Here is a 19,725-nt window from a genome sequence, read left to right as displayed (position 1 = left end):
ATGTTAATTGACCTTTTACAAAAGTTTGTGTGTCACATTCTTTCTTTTTTTCTGACCCCAGTGTCAATTATATTTTCTGGAATGAGATTTTCACTCTGCAGCGGAGTGTGCGCTGATATGAAACTTCCTGGCAGATTAAAACTGTGTGCCCGACCGAGACTCGAACTCGGGACCTTTGCCTTTCGCGGGCAAGTGCTCTACCAACTGAGCTACCGAAGCACGACTCACGTCCGGTACTCACAGCTTTACTTCTGCCAGTACCTCGTCTCCTACCTTCCAAACTTTACAGAAGCTCTCCTGCGAACATGCAGAACTAGCACTCCTGAAAGAAAGGATATTGCGGAGACATGGCTTAGCCACAGCCTGGGGGATGTTTCCAGAAAGAGATTTTCACTCTGCAGCGGAGTGTGCGCTGATATGAAACTTCCTGGCAGATTAAAACTGTGTGCCCGACCGAGACTCGAACTCGGGACCTTTGCCTTTCGCGGGCAAGTGCTCTACCAACTGAGCTACCGAAGCACGACTCACGTCCGGTACTCACAGCTTTACTTCTGCCAGTACCTCGTCTCCTACCTTCCAAACTTTACAGAAGCTCTCCTGCTGTTGACTCTATTTTTACAATTTACTGAAGGGTAGGGAAAAAATTTTCTGAATAGATGCTGGCAAAAAATTGCTGCACAACCTAAATTTATTAATTGTATTTGTACAATTACATTATTTGAGTTTGCTTCAGTGAAATAATTCTTTTTAAAGAGCTTAAAGTTTGAGTTGTTCTCTTTCATTTAATGTTTCTTGAAGTTATTTGCTATGCGTCACACAGTGTCCCATTTATACTAATTGTAAAGAACATCTTTTTTTGGATGTGTGCTTATGATATAAGCGTATTGTTTGGAAATGATTTGTTTTGATAAAACACTCATTATTATAAATCTGTGTTGCAGGGAAAAATATTGTGCTATTAAATTGCATTTTAAAATGAATACTTCTGATAGTTTGTTCATTATATGGCTGTCAAAGTTTCGTTTCACTTGCACTGTTGCATTTAATATAAAAATAAAAAAAGAAAGGTTGTTGACAAACCAGGACTTTTTATTTAGGGTATGCTGCAGCAGTTGCAACACCAGTATCGATTAATGCAACAGCATCAGCTGAAGCTACAACAGCAGCAGCAGCAACAGCAACAGCAACAACAACAACAACAACAACAACAACAGCAGCAACAACAGCAGCAGCAGCAACAACAACAGCAGCAACAGCCACAAAGACCTGCAGGAATTACAAGGCAACCACAGCAGCCAGCACAGTATTCACCATACCAACAGAGTTCCGTTATTAAAACATACAGTATGCCACAGCAAACAGTAAGTTTGACAGAAATCATATGCATATAAAATTAGTTTTTTTGAGTTATTTTTATTCATGATATTTTAGCCTGCTTTTTTATTTTAAAAAAAATTGATATATTAACCATTTCACATTTAATTGAGTTTTCTTTTTGGTACTCGGAAACACTTCATACATTAGGCCTACACAAATTTTAATTTGAACTGTCTGTTCCACAATACTTTATTTTTACAGCAGGGTTCAGTAGCACCACAGACTGGTTTTACGGATGCTAGTATTGGGTATTCTGCTGCCACACCTAGCACACAGCAATCACCTGGAATGCCCTACAAAAGTGCAACAGTGGACCATCAGTTATCATATCAACAGAGAACTTCCTCCCAACTGCAGCATTATCCATATGGTACTCAGGCTAATTCTACAGGCTTCACACAGGTAAGATGAGCTTGCAGCTCTTACTTATACTTAGCCACATCTGCGCCCCACAAACTATTCTTCATTTAACCAAGTGATGTGTTACAGTGGTTAAGACATTAGACTCACCTTCAGGAGGAGTGAAGTTCAAATTCCCATCCACTGATCTTGATTTAGATTTTTCATGTTTTCCTTAAATCACTTAATGTGAATATCAGGGTCATTAATTCAAGTAGTGCATGTGCCGTTCAAGGTTTTGCTCTGTCTTCAATGCTGTCTTTATTGACAAGATGCAGAGCCCCAGTCATCTTTCCTTCTTTATGCTCCATTTAAGACTGATGATGTGATAATGCAATGGCAGCAAATTAATGGAATTATAAAACTTCTATGGCTGGTTTACAACTTTCAAGAAGTCAGTCATGTAGTTTGTTTTCAGTATATAGAATTTAATTAGTGTGTATTCAGAAAATATTGATTCATCATATGCATGTCCTTCATATTATCTTTTATATGCTATACATCGGATACCCTCATAAGTTATTATAACATTTTAGTGAACTTTGCTCTACACGCAAGTAGATACGAGTGATTCATTAAAGTTTCAAATTTTCTAAACTTGTTGCTCTCATCTCCAAGAAACAGGAATACTTTTATACAATTGAGTTTTAATTAAAACGATTTATCAGATAATGAACAAACAATGACAACTTTCTCTCAGTATAATGTTGCATAGGGGAGAAAAATACTCAGGAGGGAGTGTCACTGGTCCCACTTTAGGACACAGAAAAACAAAAGTCACATGCAAAAGGCAGGAATTGGAGGATATGTTTGCTTTCTTTAATGAAATATATGTACTTTTCCTGCCTTTTGTCTATGAATTTTGTGTTGTTAAGCCATTGATGATGTTTCCCTGAGTATAATTCAGGCTGACTGCATATTCTAACTGCCCAAACTCAGTGTATGAGATTGATATACATTACCTTGTTGAACATAATACGTAAAAAGTAATGCTGTCCACAATCGAAGGTTGATTTGAACACCACAGTGGTTTATTACTCATGGCGCTTTTGGAGGTGGTATACCCTTGCCTTCACTCAACCTTTGAACTGACATACTCAGCCAGTTAGAAGGGGACCAACATTTTTTTGCCATTTGGCTTCATTCACTTTTGAAATAATTAAAGTAATATGTCTGGAGATTATATGTGTTGGAACCATTACAATAGCTGTTACAATTCCATATCCCATCCAAATGTTAAGATATTGGTTGGACAACCATTATTGTAATAAATGGTACCTTGCACAGGCTATGATGTGGACTGCTGGTCTAGCCCATATGGATAAACGGTGTGCAAGAGGTAGTGCAGCAGTATATGCAGGTACATGGAAGAACTGTGCATCTGGGAAAGTACAGAAGAGGTACTGTCAGAAGGGAAACTTAGTATGGCAGCTTAATTAGTAAGAGCATTTCACATTAAAGATAAGGTTCCATTCTTGAGTCACATTCAGGAACACACTTTCAACCTCAAGAAGTTTCAAAAACTGTGCACACTCCACCAAAGAGTGAAAATTTCATTCTGGATTTCCTGAAATAATTCCATATTCATCGGATATTCCTGAAATGACAAAATGACAATGTTCTTGGGGGATGGAAGGGAAGTCAGTGAATGAAAATGGCAAGTAGTATGCTTGAAGGCACAGATTTTAGAAATGAGAAACAAGTAGGCTCTTGCATATCTAAATGAGAAACCAACAGCTTTGCAGTTCAGGCATTTACGTCTTGTATCACTTTATTCTCCCTCAGTTTGGTTACTTGCTTGTATTTTTGTTTTAACTCCAGAGAGCAGTCGTCAGAAAGGAAGCTTAGGGTGGACAGCTAAGTCCATAAAAGCACGCTACTGTGAGTCAGTTTGTTCTTGTATTCCACAAACGTAAGCTGCCCCCCTTATTTTCAGTAATTATTTTAATTCTTTGTTTGTTAAAGACTTAAATGAAAAATATGTACAAATTTTTTCATGTTGGTACCTTTTGTGTTAAGTGATTCAGCCTGAAAAGTTCCCTGACGAAGAAAATGCAGTGGTAGGCTTTTTAACCTTGAAATTTTATGCTTCTTCCATTATTAAAATGTTTTTCTGATTTTTATGTTACTGGTTTTATCTTCTTCAGATATCTTCAACTACAACACCTCATGCAACACCGCCAGCTCATTCAACTTTGGAGTCCAGTTCTTATCACCATACTTACCCAACATCAAATTCTCCTTCGAGCAAAGAACTTGCTGTGAGTGACCAAGAGCTACAGGCTTTACTTTCCCAGAAGGATATTGCAACATCACTAGCAGAAGATTTGTTGAAACATTTTGGGTCAGGTAGTGAAGATTTAGATGTGAAGGTGGAAGAGCCTATATCAACAAATCAAGTTGCCATTACATCAACATCAAATCAACAGAACTCCAATACTTTGAGCTCAGGACCATTTTCTCCCTCAAATTTGCCAGATGACAGCAGTGGCAATAATTCTACAGTAATAATGAACTCTGGTGCATCTACTGCTGGCGAAGCTGTGAATGTAAAACAGTCGATGTCTCCAGCAGTCAGTACTGCAAATAGTCCAAAACTTGAGCAGGCACCAACACCTTCGTCCAGTGCTTCTACTATAACATGCTCACCCAAACAAGAGATAAAAACAGAAGGAATATCCACTACTGTGAAAAGTGAATCTCAGAGCTTAATTACGACAAGAAGTACTTCACAAACTTCCCAGAACACCAATCGTGTTCCATCAGTATTACAGCAGGATTTGAAAGTAGAAGCTGCAGTTTTAGAATTTTCGAACTTATGTGAGCCCCAACCTGAAACAGAATACAGCATAGATATGGATGCCAAGTCTGTGATAGAGGCATGCAAGTAAGTATCTTAGTCCTGTATTTCCAGCATGATGGCTGTTCATATTTTCCACAACTGTCTGTTCTTTACTTCTGTTTTTTAGGGGCCGAGGGCTAAATGGTGTCTCAAACTGCAGCATTTTGTCAGACCGTGCTCCTCCACCGCAGCCTCCAGATCCACCTCAGCAGCGATTAACAAGAGAACAGCTGCTTCCTCCAACTCCCTCTGTGTACCTGGAAAACAAAAAGGATGCATTCAGCCCACAGCTACAAGAGTTCTGCCTCAAGCATCCAATTGCTGTTGTCAGAGGCCTAGCAGCAGCACTTAAATTAGGTATATCTTTAATAATGCTGTAGATGAATAGCAGAGATTCTGAATTTCATGTGTAAGTTTTACAGGGGCTATCCATAAGCTTTTAGGTATCACTTCAAAAAAATAAAGACATGTAATTAATTTTTTCTGTGTAAATGTCCACAGTTCTGATAAACACTGAAATTGGTGCATCACAGTACTATAGTGTGTTGTTATAGGAGTCAAAACAAAATGGTCCACCTCATTGGTAAGTGGAGTGCCTGTGCAGTAATTCATTTTCACAGCAGCGAAAAAGCTGTAGCTATGTTGGGGCCAATGTAGACACAACTGCAACATTTCTGTTGCTTTTGAAAGTGAATTATGTGTACAATACTCCTTTTTATCAACAGACCATGCCATTTTGCAACATACTATGGTGTGAGGTTTTTATAGTGTACCAGTGTTTAAAAACAAACAAAACTGAATTATCTAACTTTATTTTGCTGAGATGATTAAAATTTTAGGACCGGACATAAGATAGTCTATCTGTGATCTACTTTCAGTTTAAGAAATTGTAAATTTTATTTTTGTAATCATATCAGCAAATTAAATGATTTTTAATGCTGGATATTAATACAACCTGGCATTCAGTTTCTGTGAAGACATAGGTAACACTGTATGTTGTGATTACCTGGTACTGTGTACTGTGTGCTGTATTGGTGTTTAAATCCACATCCGTGCTTGAAAATGACAGGAATCCTGGGAATCCTGGTTCCCAGTATGGTGTATGTATAATCAACACAGCAATTACTTTCTATGGAGAAAGAAATTCATTAGCACTGTTGGTGTTCTTTGTGGAGTATATGAAGAAGTTGATTTAAACATGTCTTTCATGAGTAGCTGGTTTAAATCAGTGCAGTCTCTTCTGTACTTAACTATTTATATTTTCTTTAATTCACTTCATACAGGCATGTGAAAATTCTGCTGACTCTCAGCTTTCTTTGTCCCAAGAGAGATCATAAGGTTACATTCTTGGTTTGTCCTTTACGATTAGTTTGCCAGTAGCTGATGTAGTTCAAGGCACTTGGCCTTAAGAGCTCAAAAGCATGTGTGTAAATAAGGGGAGCAGTAGTCAATTACTCAACTGTCCAACTGTGACAAGAATATGATAGATGCAAATTACAGATTGAACTAGGCGCAAATGCATATTATTCCACCTCAACAGGAGGGAAAAAAATACGGATTCAGAGCTTCAAAATACAAAGTAATTTATAAGGACCATTTTAAACCTTCCTCAAGACAGTGTGTGGACCATGGTTAATTCTAATTAAGATACCTTTTCTTCTTCTTCTGCTTCATTAGGACCCTTCAAGATCACTTGTGGCTTTTTTTGCAAGTCTTCTTTCTTCTCAATACCTCTCCACTCTCTTGAAGCTTCTGTTTCTTTCTTCTTCTGTTAAGATAGCTTTGATTGGTGTCTGGCCGCCTGTGACCATCCACCAACCCTTTATACTTCTCCCTGTCCTGTACTACTGCCTGCAGACTCCTTTCTTTTATTCCTGCTGCCTTCCAGTCATCTCTCACTTCCTTCACCCATTTGTTTCCCATATGACATGTTGCATTCCATATCTTTTTAGTCAACCTCTCTTCATCCATCTTCATGATGTGCCCAACAAATTGTAACTTTCTCTTCTGTATCTTGCTCAATATGGATTCAATATTTTCATACAGTTCCTGTTGTGTTCTGTGTATCCAGATATACCCATGTTTTTTGGTGTCTTATATGTCACAAAATTTTCCACTCCTCCTCCTCCAACTGTATACAAGCTCTCTTGGCGAGTGTGATCGTTTCTGATCCATACAGAGCAGCATTTCTTACAGTTGCTGTGTAATGTCGCAATTTGGCATTCCGTGTCAGATTTTTCTTGTCATATGGTGTTTTCACCGCATTCAAAGCTTCTGCATAAGCTGTGCCCTGTCTACTGCACTACTGTTGTTCTGTATGTCACCCGTTATCTTCTCCCCCAAATAACAACTACTATCGACTTTCTCAACCACTTGGCCATCTATTTTCCAGTCGGACTCAGTGTTCAGTGTCTTAGTCTTTCATATATAGAATGGTTACAGATTATATTTAGTGATCAGTCTCTACTGTAGATAACATTTTAGCTAACTAGACATTTTTTTGTCCTTTAGACCTAGGCCTGTTCTCAACAAAGACACTTGTTGAGGCAAATCCAGACCATAGCGTTGAAGTTAGAACACAAATGCAGCAAACATCAGATGAAAACTGGGATCCACAGCAAGGCCGAAAAGTTTGGGCCTGTATTAGTCACAGATCACACACCACTATTGCCAAATATGCTCAGTATCAGGCATCGTCTTTCCAGGACAGCTTGAAGGTAAATTAGTTTCACATGATGCCTTTAATGAATAATACGCTATACAGATATATTTCACATTGGTGAGAACACTCATGCCAGTGTGAGGGCTTTTTTATTTTTTCAGGAAGAAGGTGAAAGAACAGCAGGAGCACACAACAGTAATCTGTCAGATTCGGACTCGAAAGATTCTACAGGAAATGTGCGTCGAAAGAAAGGAGGTGCATTTGGAGGTTCAGGTGGTGGGAAGTCGGGGCCCAAAATGTTAAGATTTGGTACTAATGTTGATCTCTCAGATGAACGAAAATGGAGACCTCAACTGCAGGAACTCATGAAATTACCAGCATTTGCTCGTGTTGTCTCTGCTGGAAATATGTTGTCCCATGTTGGTCATGTTATTCTTGGCATGAACACAGTACAACTGTACATGAAGGTACTATTATTTAGTTACAAAACTATTTTCAACAATTCAGAATCCTTCTGATATGCTGGAAAAATGTATGTATAACTTTTTCAGCTGTTGCAATTATGTTTGTTTTATTTTATTTTCATGCACGATAAGTCACACAGAGTTTGGAGCAGTGGATGATAATCTCCTTAGTTTTATTGTTGAAAGTGTCTGTGTATTATTTTTCGTGGTTTTCATATTTAAAGTGTTTTGTGCGTTGTAATCAGAGATGCAAATCTTACCAGCAGGAATATACATTTGTGGACTAGAAATATTAAGCTTTGAAAGTCCTATGCCACTGATAATGTCATTTACCTTAATTTTTTAAGTCATTATTATTTTTCTGTGAAAGCATAACCGTTTGGGATCGTATGGTAATGATAACACTGTTTAGCTTAATTTTTTATGTGGTTATTATTTTTCTGTGAAAATGTAACCATTTGGGGTGTTTCAGATTAAAATGTTAGTTTATGTGAATTCTTCACTGATATTGTCTATAAAGCATATATAAACAGTCTCTCATACTTTCGTGTGAGTCTAGTTAGTTGTCTTTCGTAAGAAATGTATTGCTCATTAAAGAGAGGTAATGATTTTGAAGCCTACCCCCAGTCTAAAAGATATCCTGCTCTTCTCTTATATTGTGCCTATCACGATTTCTTGCTATGTGAGTCATTGCTTGCTATATGGGTCATATCCCTGTGAAATAACCTAGTGCAGGACGATACCCAATGCACCCTCCCGCCTGTTACTGTTTCTGAGCTGTTCTGGTTTCGAACAGTGGTTGTTTCATAAAATTTCATTCTATACACATCAAAAAAAGTTTTGCTTCACCCCAGCTCTCAGAACTCCTGAAGATAGACATTGACTGTGGATATTGTATCACAGATACAATCCCTGTGACTGTTCATAGATGTCACTAAACCTGCCCAAAGATGTAAACAACCATGCGTGACAGAGGGTGTCCAACAGCCGATCAGTTCCAGTCAATCCACCAAGAAGGAGGTACATGGCTCGTGGTGTCTGTAGATCAGCCATGCCTAGATGGTCAATACCATGGTTCAATCGCGTCCGCATTGTTGCTTTGTGCCAGGAAGGGCTGTCAACAAGGGAAGTGTCTAGGCATCTCGGAATGAACCAAAGCGATGTTGTACAGACATGGAGGAGATACAGAGAGATAGGAACTGTTTATGACATGCCTCGCTCAGGCCACTCAAGGGCTACTACTGCAGTGGATGACCACTACCTACAGATTATGGCTCGGAGGAACCCTCACAGCGATGCCACCATGTTGATTAATGCTTTTTGTGCAGCCACCGGACGTCGTGTCACAACTCAAACTGTGCGCAATAAGCTGCATGATGTGCAACTTCACTCCTGACATCCATGGCAAGGTCCATCTTTGCTACCATGACACCATGCAGCGTGGTACAAATGGGCCCAACAGCATGCTGAATGGACTGTTCAGGATTGGCATCACATTCTTTTCACCAGTGGGTGTCACATATGCCTTCAACCAGACAATTGTCGGAGACATGTTTGGAGGCAACCCAGTCAGGCTGAATGCCTTAGACACACTGCCCAACGAGTGCAGCTAGGTGGAGGTTCCTGCTGTTTTGGGGTGGCATTATGTGGGGCCGATGTACACTGCTGGTGGTCATGGAAGGTGTTGTAACGGCTGTACAATATGTGAATGCCATCCTTCAACTGATGGTACAACTATGTCGGCAGCATATTGGCGAGGCATTCGTCTTCATGGATGAAGACATCATGCACATCTTGTGAATGACTTTCTTCAGGATAACGACATCGCTCGACTAGAGTGGCCAGCATGTTCTCCAGACATGAACCCTATCGAACCTGCCTGGGATAGATGAGAAAGGGCTGTTTATGGATGACGTGACCCACCAACCACTCTGAGGGATCTACGCCGAATTTGCCATTGAGGAGTGGGCAATCTGGACCAACAGTGCCTTGATGAACTTGTGGATAGTATGCCATGACGAATACAGGCATACATCAATGCAAGAGGACATGCTACTGGGTATTAGAGGTACTGGTGTGTACAGCAATCTGGACCACCACCTCTGAAGGTCTTGCTGTATGGTGGTACAACATGCAATATGTGGTTTTCATGAGCAATAAAAAGGGCGAAAATGATGTTTATGTTGCCCTCTATTCCAATTTTCTGTACAGTATCCAGAACTCTCGAAACCAAGATGATGCAAAACATTTTTTGATGAATGTATTTTATTTCTTGCTTTGTTTAACTACTTACTTACAGTTCCAGTTATACTCCTGATCTTAATTATCTGTATCGTTATTGTACTATGAGGGGTGTTCAATAAGTAATGCAACACATTTTGGTTGTGAAAGCAGGTTGGTTTTGTTCAGGATTCCAGTACACTGCATTAGTCTCCGGTCTTTTGGCTATAAAACCATATTTGTCAACTCTATCTTTGTTCGATGTGACTGCTTTATGCCACCTTATTGGGAGGGCCTATATGTCCACATGCTATCACTCTACTGCATCAACATCAGAGTCAATGTCTTGCTGCATCAGTAACCTCACCATTATCCATATACTGCTTCCTGCAGAGTGCATCATTCACTGGGCCAAATGGATGAAATCGGAAGGTGTGGGATCCTGGCTGTAGGGATTATAAGGAAGAACAGTTCATTGAAGTTTTGTGGGCTGCTCTTGGGTGTGCAGACTTGTGAAAGTCCTTGTGTTATGGAGAAGGAGGAGTTTCTTTGCATTTTTATGGTGGCTATCTTACTGAGGTCATTTCTTAAATTTCCTGAGGGTAACACAATACGCTTCGGAGTTGATCATTGCATCATTAGGGAAGATATCAAACAGAATTGGCATTTTGTTTTCAGTTCAAAGTGATGAACCTATGTTTCATCACCTCTGATGATGTTCGACAAAAAACCGTGGAGAAGCCCTCGGACGTTGGCGCGCCAGGTACATATAGTCTGCGCCCGCGAGCTCGGCTCCAGTTCACCACTGGCAGTGGAGGGTGAAGCTTTGACAATGCCAGCCACTCGTGTTGGCGAAACGTCAGAAAAATCATTAGATGAACGTCGGCCGAAGAACCCGAGACAAAAACCAATAGGCAGTTTGTCAACAAGTGACCACGAAAGCCTTAACAATTTTGTAAAATTTGTCATGCTCAGCCTCATAACATGTAAGCAATTCTGCACAGATGGTCCTTTGTTGCTCTTCGTGGTCTTCTGTTAGGCGGTGAGAAACCCAGGACGCACACCCCATTGAGTACTCCCAACAGGTATATGGGCATGTCAGCACTACCATCAGAGATGTCCAGTTGAGCAGTGAGGTGTTTGATTGTGATCCTTTGACCACGTGAAATGTGTGTGTCTGCACGTTCCAACATTGCAGAACTCACAGCTGTGTGTGGTCAGTTGGCATGGGGGAGATCGGATAGGTTTGCATGACCTTTTGGCAATGATGATAGACACTTTGATGATGACTCACCATACTTTTGTTGACTGCTAGGTCTTCACAGACATTGTGCAGTTTCCTCTGAATACCTGCATCACTCTGGTTTTCCGTCAAAAGAAACTCAGTGACAGCTCTCTGCTTAGAATTAGAACACACTTCCATTAAAGACTCCAATTTGAAGGCTACACATAACTCTTGTCACCTATTGAAACAAAATTGAAACAATAAGGGCTCAAGCAGGAATATTTCACAATGTACCACAACAAAATCTGCATTTTTCAACTGAGAGTGGCCAAGGAAAAAAGTGTGTTGCATTACTTATTGAATGCACTTTGTACTTGTAACTGATGTTGCATCCTTTTTGTGACTTCACCTACTCAAATGTGAGATTCAAATATTACTTTAATTATGTCAACCACATTAACATGCCTATGGCAGCTGCCCGCATCTCGTGGTCGTGCGGTAGCGTTCTCGCTTCCCACGCCCGGGTTCCCGGGTTCGATTCCCGGCGGGGTCAGGGATTTTCTCTGCCTCGTGGTGGCTGGGTGTTGTGTGATGTCCTTAGGTTAGTTGGGTTTAAGTAGTTCTAAGTTCTAGGGGACTGATGACCTAAGATGTTAAGTCCCATAGTGCTCAGAGCCATTTGAACCTATGGCAGCTGGCAAGTTTAATATGATATTTGAAATCTGTAATGTCAAACACTTGCTGTACAAGGAGATGTTGAGTAGTGAATAGATTAATAAATAAGAATAAGAATTTGAATTTTACTGGTCAACTTTTGAACTTGGTTCCTCCTTTATATTTAATCTTAATTGCAAAGTTGAACATTTTGTTCATGTGCTTAACCACTATTCAACACTTTCATTTGTGTAATCTCAAATCAGTAGTTTCTTAGAAATGCAAGTTCTGACTATAATATGTAGTTCATCATAGTACTTGCATTAAAGATTTTAGGTGGACACTTTGAAATATATGATGGGATGGATAGATGTTGGTGTGTTGGAATGCCTCAATTGTAAAGTGTCTACAATAAATTATAGAATGCTGTTTAATCTGTGGTGTTTAATTTCAGGTTCCTGGAAGCAGGACTCCGGGACACCAAGAGAATAACAACTTCTGCTCCATCAATATTAACATTGGCCCAGGTGACTGTGAATGGTTTGCTGTGCCTGATGCGTACTGGGGAGTTATTTACAATCTTTGTGAAAGGTAAGCTGTTCAGAAATTAAGCAGTTTACAGAAATTTCATTTGTAATCTAATTTTTGGTGAATAACACTATTGTTTTTTCCCTCTAGGAATAATATAAACTACCTTCATGGCTCCTGGTGGCCTTCTTTAGATGATTTATATGAGGAAAATATACCAGTCTATCGATTCATGCAGAGGCCAGGAGATTTAGTATGGGTCAATGCAGGTTAGTGCTATTTCGACAAAATCTTACACATTTCTTCCCCCCCCCCCCCCCCCCCCCTTTTTTTTTTTTTTTTTTTTTTTTTTTTTTTTTTTTTTTTTTTTTTTTTTTTCCCTCTACCTTTATCCCATCTCCCTCAAATAACTTTTCCCTACAAATGAATATATGTGTATTTAAATCTTGCTGCCACACACGGTATATAAGCCAGAGTACTGACTAATTATCATTCACTAAATCAATTATGAATGTGATTATAAATTCTCAAATCTGAGAACCAGTTATCCAAAGCAGCTGTGAGGCTATGCAACTATTATTTAAGATGGAGGGTGAGTCAGTTGTAATCCAGCATGTCCTGTACTTATAAAATATTGTCAAAGTGAAAGTAATGTGGTAGAAATAGATCCTGGTATAAAAAATTTAAAAAAAGTACTCCGTCTTCAGTCCACGAGTGGCCTACCGGGGCCATCCGACCGCCATGTCATCCTCCATGGAGGATGCGGATAGGAGGGACGTGGGGTCAGCACACTGCTCTCCCGGTCGTTATGATGGTATTCTTGACCGAAGCCACTACCAGTCGGTCGAGTAGCTCCTCAATTGGCATCACGAGGCTGAGTGCATCCCGAAAAATGGCAACAGCGCATGGCGGCCTGGATGGTCACCCATCCAAGTGCTGACCATGCCCAACAGCGCTTAACTTCGGTGATCTCGCGGGAACCGGAGTAACCACTGTGGCAAGGCCGTTGCTGATCCTGGTATCAACCTTGGACCAAATCTCAAATCTTTGGATACTGAACAACTAGCTACTCTTGGGTGTACTGTTTTCATGCCTCATGCACTCCATGCAAAGAAATAACAGCTGGCACCAGTGTCAGTGGAATAGTATGCACGACAAAATATAATGAGATGCCCCTTTTGTGTCAAAAAAACTGTTTGATTTTGTTCTATTGTAGCTAGAGATGGGTTGTGGAGCTTATGTGAAACTATGCCAAGGATATCTGGGGGGAAAAAATGAAAAAGCAAGTTATGTACAGTAGTTTGTTTGGTATGTGGTGCTACTGTTGAAGTCTAAGAAGGGCAGTTTAGAAGACAGGACTAATTGATTTAAACCACTCTGCTTTTTTGTCTTCTGGTTCAGCTCCTGAAAACTAAGAAATTTATAAAGATGCAAATTTGGCACACACTACAACTAGGATAATGAGGGACAAGTGATTTTGGAATAAAAGTGGTTATTGAACCATTTTGTCAGTTTTCAGGTTTTGAAGCTTACTATTTCAGTTGCTGGATTTGACAGGTCTGCCATTTTACAATTTATGTCACTGGCTGTGCAACATGGCATTGCACATTCAGAATTTTCAGTGTTGAGTGGCTTTATTCTTAATGCTGTCATCTTTCATCCCAAGAGTGATACCCACATTGATATGCATGATTGGAAATAGTTTCTACGTTTGTTCATAGCTTAATATATTAACATATGTGCCTTTACAGAAAAATGGTCATATGACCTTAAAATAATTGCATATTTTTACTCACATGTAACTGATTAGTGGTGGATTAGCTGGCAGACAAATGTTCCAGATTAGGTGATTGCCCTAGGTTTTGGTCTTTAGCTCTCCTTTTAGCCTAAGTGTGTGTGTGTGTGTGTGTGTGTGTGTGTGTGTGTGTGTGTGAATGCTGCCGTGGAAGTATGTGTCCCTTGAGAAATGGTTATTTCATGGGAAATAATGTTACACTGAATATATGCTGCTCAAATTGATTTGAAAAATTTCAAGTCCATTCTCTTTCTCACTAGAATAACTAAAAATAGTTAGCAATGCACAGGATAGTGCTATTCCCTCCAGGGGGTCCACAAACCTTTTGTGGATACGTGCGTGGCGAACATGGGACCCCTAGCTAGTGCAGCTCTCTTTCCTTTCCAGGCTGCATGCCTTTCCATGCTGCATACCTTTCCAGGCTGCATACCTTTCCAGGCTGCATACCTTTCCATGCTGCATACCTTTCCATGCTGCATACCTTTCCAGGCTGCATACCTTTCCAGGCTGCATACCTTTCCAGGCTGCATACCTTTCCAGGCTGCATACCTTTCCAGGCTGCATACCTTTCCAGGCTGCATACCTTTCCAGGCTGCATACCTTTCCAGGCTGCATACCTGTCCAGGCTGCATACCTTTCCAGGCTGCATACCTTTCCAGGCTGCATACCTTTCCAGGCTGCATACCTTTCCAGGCTGCATACCTTCCCTTTCCACAACCCTCCCTGTCCCGATTCTCCCCCTCCCCACCTCCACCCCCCACCCCTCACCCCACAGCCCCTTCCATTCCCCTTCTCCCTCTCTTTGGGAGTATGTTTTGTGCCTATGTCCGGAGATGGACACTTGTGACTGTAAGATGTGGTTTCTCTTCTTTTCTCTCTATACTGGAAAGTCTCTGTCCTCACTTTGTCCTTCTCTTTTCCTTGATTCTTCTCTTTACCTCCTCCTCCGCTGCGGCGTTTGAGACCTCTTCTCTTCTTTCCTTTTCTTTGTTCCCCCGTCTCCTTCTTTCCTCCCTGTGCGTGCCTGAAGACTGACCCACATGTAGCTGGTGACAGGGTAATGTGTAATTCCCTGCCCCGGGTAGACAAGTAGGGCACGTATGTACCCTCTGGTATAGGCCAGGCCCAGGGAGGGGTGATTACCTGAGCTGGTACCTTCCAAATGTGCCGATTGGTCCCTCCGTCCATTTTTCGGGAGGTGTGACCTGAGGTGTGGACAATCACTTAAGGCGGGGGTGCCCTCAGAGAGGCCCCCCACTAGGAAGAAGTGTGCCATCGGAGATGCCGGTAATCATTGGGGATACTTTCACAATGGTTTCCCCTACTTCTACAACTTCTGACCACAAGAGAAAGCTAGATGAGTCGCAGCCGTGGACAATTCTTCCATCGGTGCCAAAGTTCCTTGTTGTTTCTCGGTCTGACGAGGGCCAAGGCTTGTCCACAGTCAACCCTTTCATTATTCAGAAAGGTGTTGATGCAATTGCAGGTCCTGTAAAGGCTTGTTCCCGCTTACGAAATGGCACCTTGTTGTTACAAACAGTGTCCTCCACGCACATAAATTGTTTCGAACTACACTGCTACACACCTTCCATGTGCGGGTGGAAGCGCACTGTACTTTAAATTCATTGCACGGGATGGTTTATGCAAGGTCACTTGACGGATTATCCAATGAGAACATTCAAAATTACCTGCCTGACCAGGGTGTAACGGCTGTACATTGAGTCATGAAAAGGGTGATAAGGATTTGGTACTGACCCACACTCTATTCTTGATGTTTGACAGAGTTCAACTTCCATCGCATATTAAAGCAGAATATGAGATCATTTCAGTTTGACCTTACATCTCCAACCCTACATGTTGCTATCAGTGTCAGCAGTTTAATCAGCCAGTTGTGTTCCAATATGGCCAAATGTATTACATGTGGCAGGGATGCTCATGAGGGTGACTGTCCACCTCCACCCCTTGTTGCATCAAGTGAATGGGTGACCATGCTGCTTCCCCTAGAGGTTGTCCTATTTTTAAAGATAAACGAATTATTCAGGAAATCTGAGAGAAGGAAAAGGTGTCTACCTTTGCTGCTCATAAGTTATCTGCCAGTAGAAAGTCCACTGTGTTCCCAGCTGGTAAATATAGCACTGTCCTGACCTCTCCTCGACCTAATAAGGAGGTAGCCACGCAGACTGGCGATCTCACCTTTAGCGCCATGGTCGTCAGATCGGCCAGCCCTAAGATCGCCTATTCAACTTCCCCACTATCAACCACTCACTCTAAGGCTCAACCTTCACCGACTCCTACTAAATTACAGGCCTCAAAATCAAGTACCCAGACTTCCAAAAACAAGAGCCTACTCATGAAGATTTTTTACATACCCAAACCTCACAACCATCGACTCCTTTCTCATTTCAGCGTCCTGCTTCCAAGAAGGCTCATAAGAAACAAAGTTCCTCTCCTTCTCCATCACGGCATGTCTCTTCTACAGTGCCACCCAGCGGTAGCCATCCTCGGCCTTCTTCTGTGGCGCCAAGACGCACCGCTGGTGGCCGATCAACCAGCCGATCACTGGCAGCAGGAGCTGCCACCGAACAACCTATGGATTACGAACTTCTGTATTTTGTGGAGTGCCATTCCATGCCGTCAGCTGCTAGCTCTCAGTGCTCGTTGAGTTGACGGCAACTGTGGTGAGATTTTTCCCTTTTCTGTCCCCCCTATGTCAATTATCCATTGGAATATCTGCGGAATTCACTCCAATGGGGATGAATTGTCAATCCTCTTACGATCCTACTCCCCGGTCTTCTTTTGTCTTCAGGAAACAAAGTTCCATCCCCATGATCGCTTTGCCTTCCCTTATTTGCAATTAGTCTGGATTGGTCTCCCCTCTGTCGATGGCACTCCAGCACATGGGGGGACTTTACAATTCTTCTCCACGATACTATCCATCACCACCCAATCCCCTTAAACAGTTCCTTGCAAGCTGTTGCTGTATATCTTTCTCTTTCTGGATAAACCTTCTCTCTTTGTACCATACACCACATTCCGTCGTCCACACCAATGGCAAGAGCCAATCTCCTTCATCAGCTCCCACCCCCTCATTTGCTGGTTGGGGACTTCAATGCTCACCATCCGCTTTGGGGATCTCCGCATCCTTGTCAAAGAGGCTCCCTATTGATTGTCCTCTTCCACAAAGTGGATCTTGTTTGCCTCAACACTGGGGAACCTACATTTTTGTCTACCTCCATGTCAACCTCCTCTCATTTGGACCTTTTGGTCGGTACTGTTCGGCCAGTTCGGTGCTTCGAATTGCTCACTCTTGCTGATACACACTCGAGTGACCATTTTCCATGTGCCCTTCAATTACAGCCCCATCTATGTGCCCAAGACACTGGAAGTTTTCCCTAGCCAATTAGACACTTTTCTCCTCTCTAGCAACATTTGATGACCATCAATTTCCTAGCACTGACGATCAGCTCACTTATGTTACAGAAGTTATTTTTACAGATGCGGAATAGTTGAACACCTCGTACCTCCCCTCTGCCCCCTCCCCCCCCCCCCTCCCCCCCCACCCCCTCCAGTTCCGTGGTGGAACGAGACATGCTGTGACTCAATACACGAGCTGAGACATGCTCTTCGTGTTTTCTGCCACCATCCTATGTTGGCCAACTGTATCCGCCATAAGCAGCTACGTGCCTGATGCTGTTGCATCATCCGCGATGGCAAGAAGGCAAGCTGGGACTTTCTTACCAGCTCCTTTAATACCTTCACTCTCTCACCTGTAGTTTGGAGTTGAATTCAATGGTTATCTGGCACGTCTAGTTTCTCCCCGATCTCTGGCCTAACTGTTGCGCAGGATACCTTAGTGGACCCAGTCGCAATTTCTAAATCGTTGGGTGAACACTTTGCTGAGATTTTGAGCTCTTCAAATTACCCGCAAGCCTTTCTAACGAAGAAACAACCAGCAGGAGGGTGCTATCTTGCTTTCTCCTCTCAAAATTGCGAAAGCTATAATACTATTTTTTCTATGAGGAAACTCCAACATGCACTCTCTTCCTCTCGCTCTTCCGCCCCGGGACTGATGGCATCCATGTCCAAATGTTGCTGCATTTATCATACTATATTCTGCATTACCTCCTTCGCCTTTATAATTGAAGATGGACTGACAGTACCTTTCCCGGTAGATGGCAGGAAGCTATCGTCATTCTTCTTCCAAAACCTGGAAAGGACAAACATTTCCCCTTTAGCTATCACCCCATCTCTCTCGTGAGTAGTGTATGTAAGGTTTTGGAGTGATGGTAATTTGCCGTTTGGGCTGGTGGCTGGAGTCCTGAAACCTTTTAACACCTGCCCAATGCGGTTTCCGAAAGCATCGTTTTACAGTTGATCATCTAGTTGCTCTCTCCACTCATATCATGAACAATTTTCTCAGGAAACTCCAAACGGTAGCTATATTTTTTGATCTGGAGAGGGCATACGATACCTGTTGGAGGATAGGCATCCTCTGCACACTGTTCTCTTAGGGCTTTTGAGGTCAGCTACCCCTTTCCACTCATGAATTTATGACAGAGTGCACATTTAAGGTGCAAGTGAACACAACTCTTTCCCGTACTTTCTCCCAAGAAAACAGGCTGCCCCAGGGCTCCATGTTAAGTTTTGTACTGTTTGCCGTTGCCATGAATCCAATTATGGATTGTCTCCTTCCCGATGTTTCAGGCTCCCTCATTGTCAATGATGATTTTACAATCTACCACAGCTCTCAATGGACCGCCCCCCCGTGTTCTGAGTGGTACCTCCTGGGGAGCTGACAGAGTGGTCCTCCTCGGCTTACATTGCACCTTAGTGCGCTCGAAATTGGAAGCATAGTTTACTCCTCTGATGGCCGTCTATTCTTCGACGTCTCAACTCTGTCCACCACCATGGATTGTGTTTAGTATCTGGAGCTTTTTACACCAGCCCTGTGGAGAGCCTTTGTGCTGAGAGCACTGAACCTCCACTGTCTGATTTGTGAGCTGTCCTTCTGAGTCATTACACAAGTCATCTGTCTTCCATGCCTGCTCATCTGACCCACGCTCTTCCCCCCTCCCCCCCCCCTGCCCCCCCCCCCCCCCCCCCCCCCCCCCCCCCGATGCCTTCTTGGATTTAGGGTATGCAGGCAGACCTTCCTCTCTACTATCACTGGGAGTCTGCTTCTGTCTACTGCTACATTCCCTTTCCTTCCAATTTCCTAAAACTTTCTTGACAAATGGGGGTACGGTGCCACCTTGGTTTTGCCACTGGACCTGCCTTCTCCATGACCTTTGCCAGCATCGCGAGGATAGTACCCCCCCCCCCCCCCCTCCCCACAAATGGTTTATTGTCCGGCATCGGCATTTGCTGCTCTGTGTGCACCAATGGAGGATGCCACATTTATTTACACTGATGGCTCAAAGACCACATTTGGTATTGGTAGTGCCTATATTGTTGGCGACACCCCTTATTAAATTTCGGCTTCCCGACCAACGTTTGGTTTTTACTACAGAGCTTTATGCTGTTCTCCAGGCTGTTCAATATATCTGTCGCCATTAGCAA

The 19,725-nt window shown here is 42.2% G+C and overlaps 1 protein-coding gene and 1 pseudogene across 1 annotated transcript in view; one reads left to right on the top strand and one right to left on the bottom strand.

Moving 5' to 3' along the window:
- Positions 1–19,725, top strand: part of LOC124603116 (histone demethylase UTY) — a 215,403-nt gene that overhangs the window by 156,447 nt on the left and 39,231 nt on the right. The window contains exons 10-17 of the mRNA XM_047136372.1: positions 1,098–1,361; positions 1,579–1,779; positions 3,924–4,663; positions 4,746–4,975; positions 7,130–7,335; positions 7,442–7,747; positions 12,298–12,434; positions 12,522–12,640. Coding sequence (XP_046992328.1) covers positions 1,098–1,361; positions 1,579–1,779; positions 3,924–4,663; positions 4,746–4,975; positions 7,130–7,335; positions 7,442–7,747; positions 12,298–12,434; positions 12,522–12,640 — 2,203 coding nt within the window. The remainder of the gene's footprint in view (positions 1–1,097; positions 1,362–1,578; positions 1,780–3,923; positions 4,664–4,745; positions 4,976–7,129; positions 7,336–7,441; positions 7,748–12,297; positions 12,435–12,521; positions 12,641–19,725) is intronic.
- LOC124552522 lies at positions 13,265–13,382 on the bottom strand (annotated as a pseudogene).

The sequence above is a fragment of the Schistocerca americana genome, chromosome 1 (assembly GCF_021461395.2).
Source record: "Schistocerca americana isolate TAMUIC-IGC-003095 chromosome 1, iqSchAmer2.1, whole genome shotgun sequence".
NCBI classification, from domain to species: Eukaryota; Metazoa; Arthropoda; class Insecta; order Orthoptera; family Acrididae; genus Schistocerca; species Schistocerca americana.
This window is presented reverse-complemented; position numbering and strand designations above follow the sequence as displayed.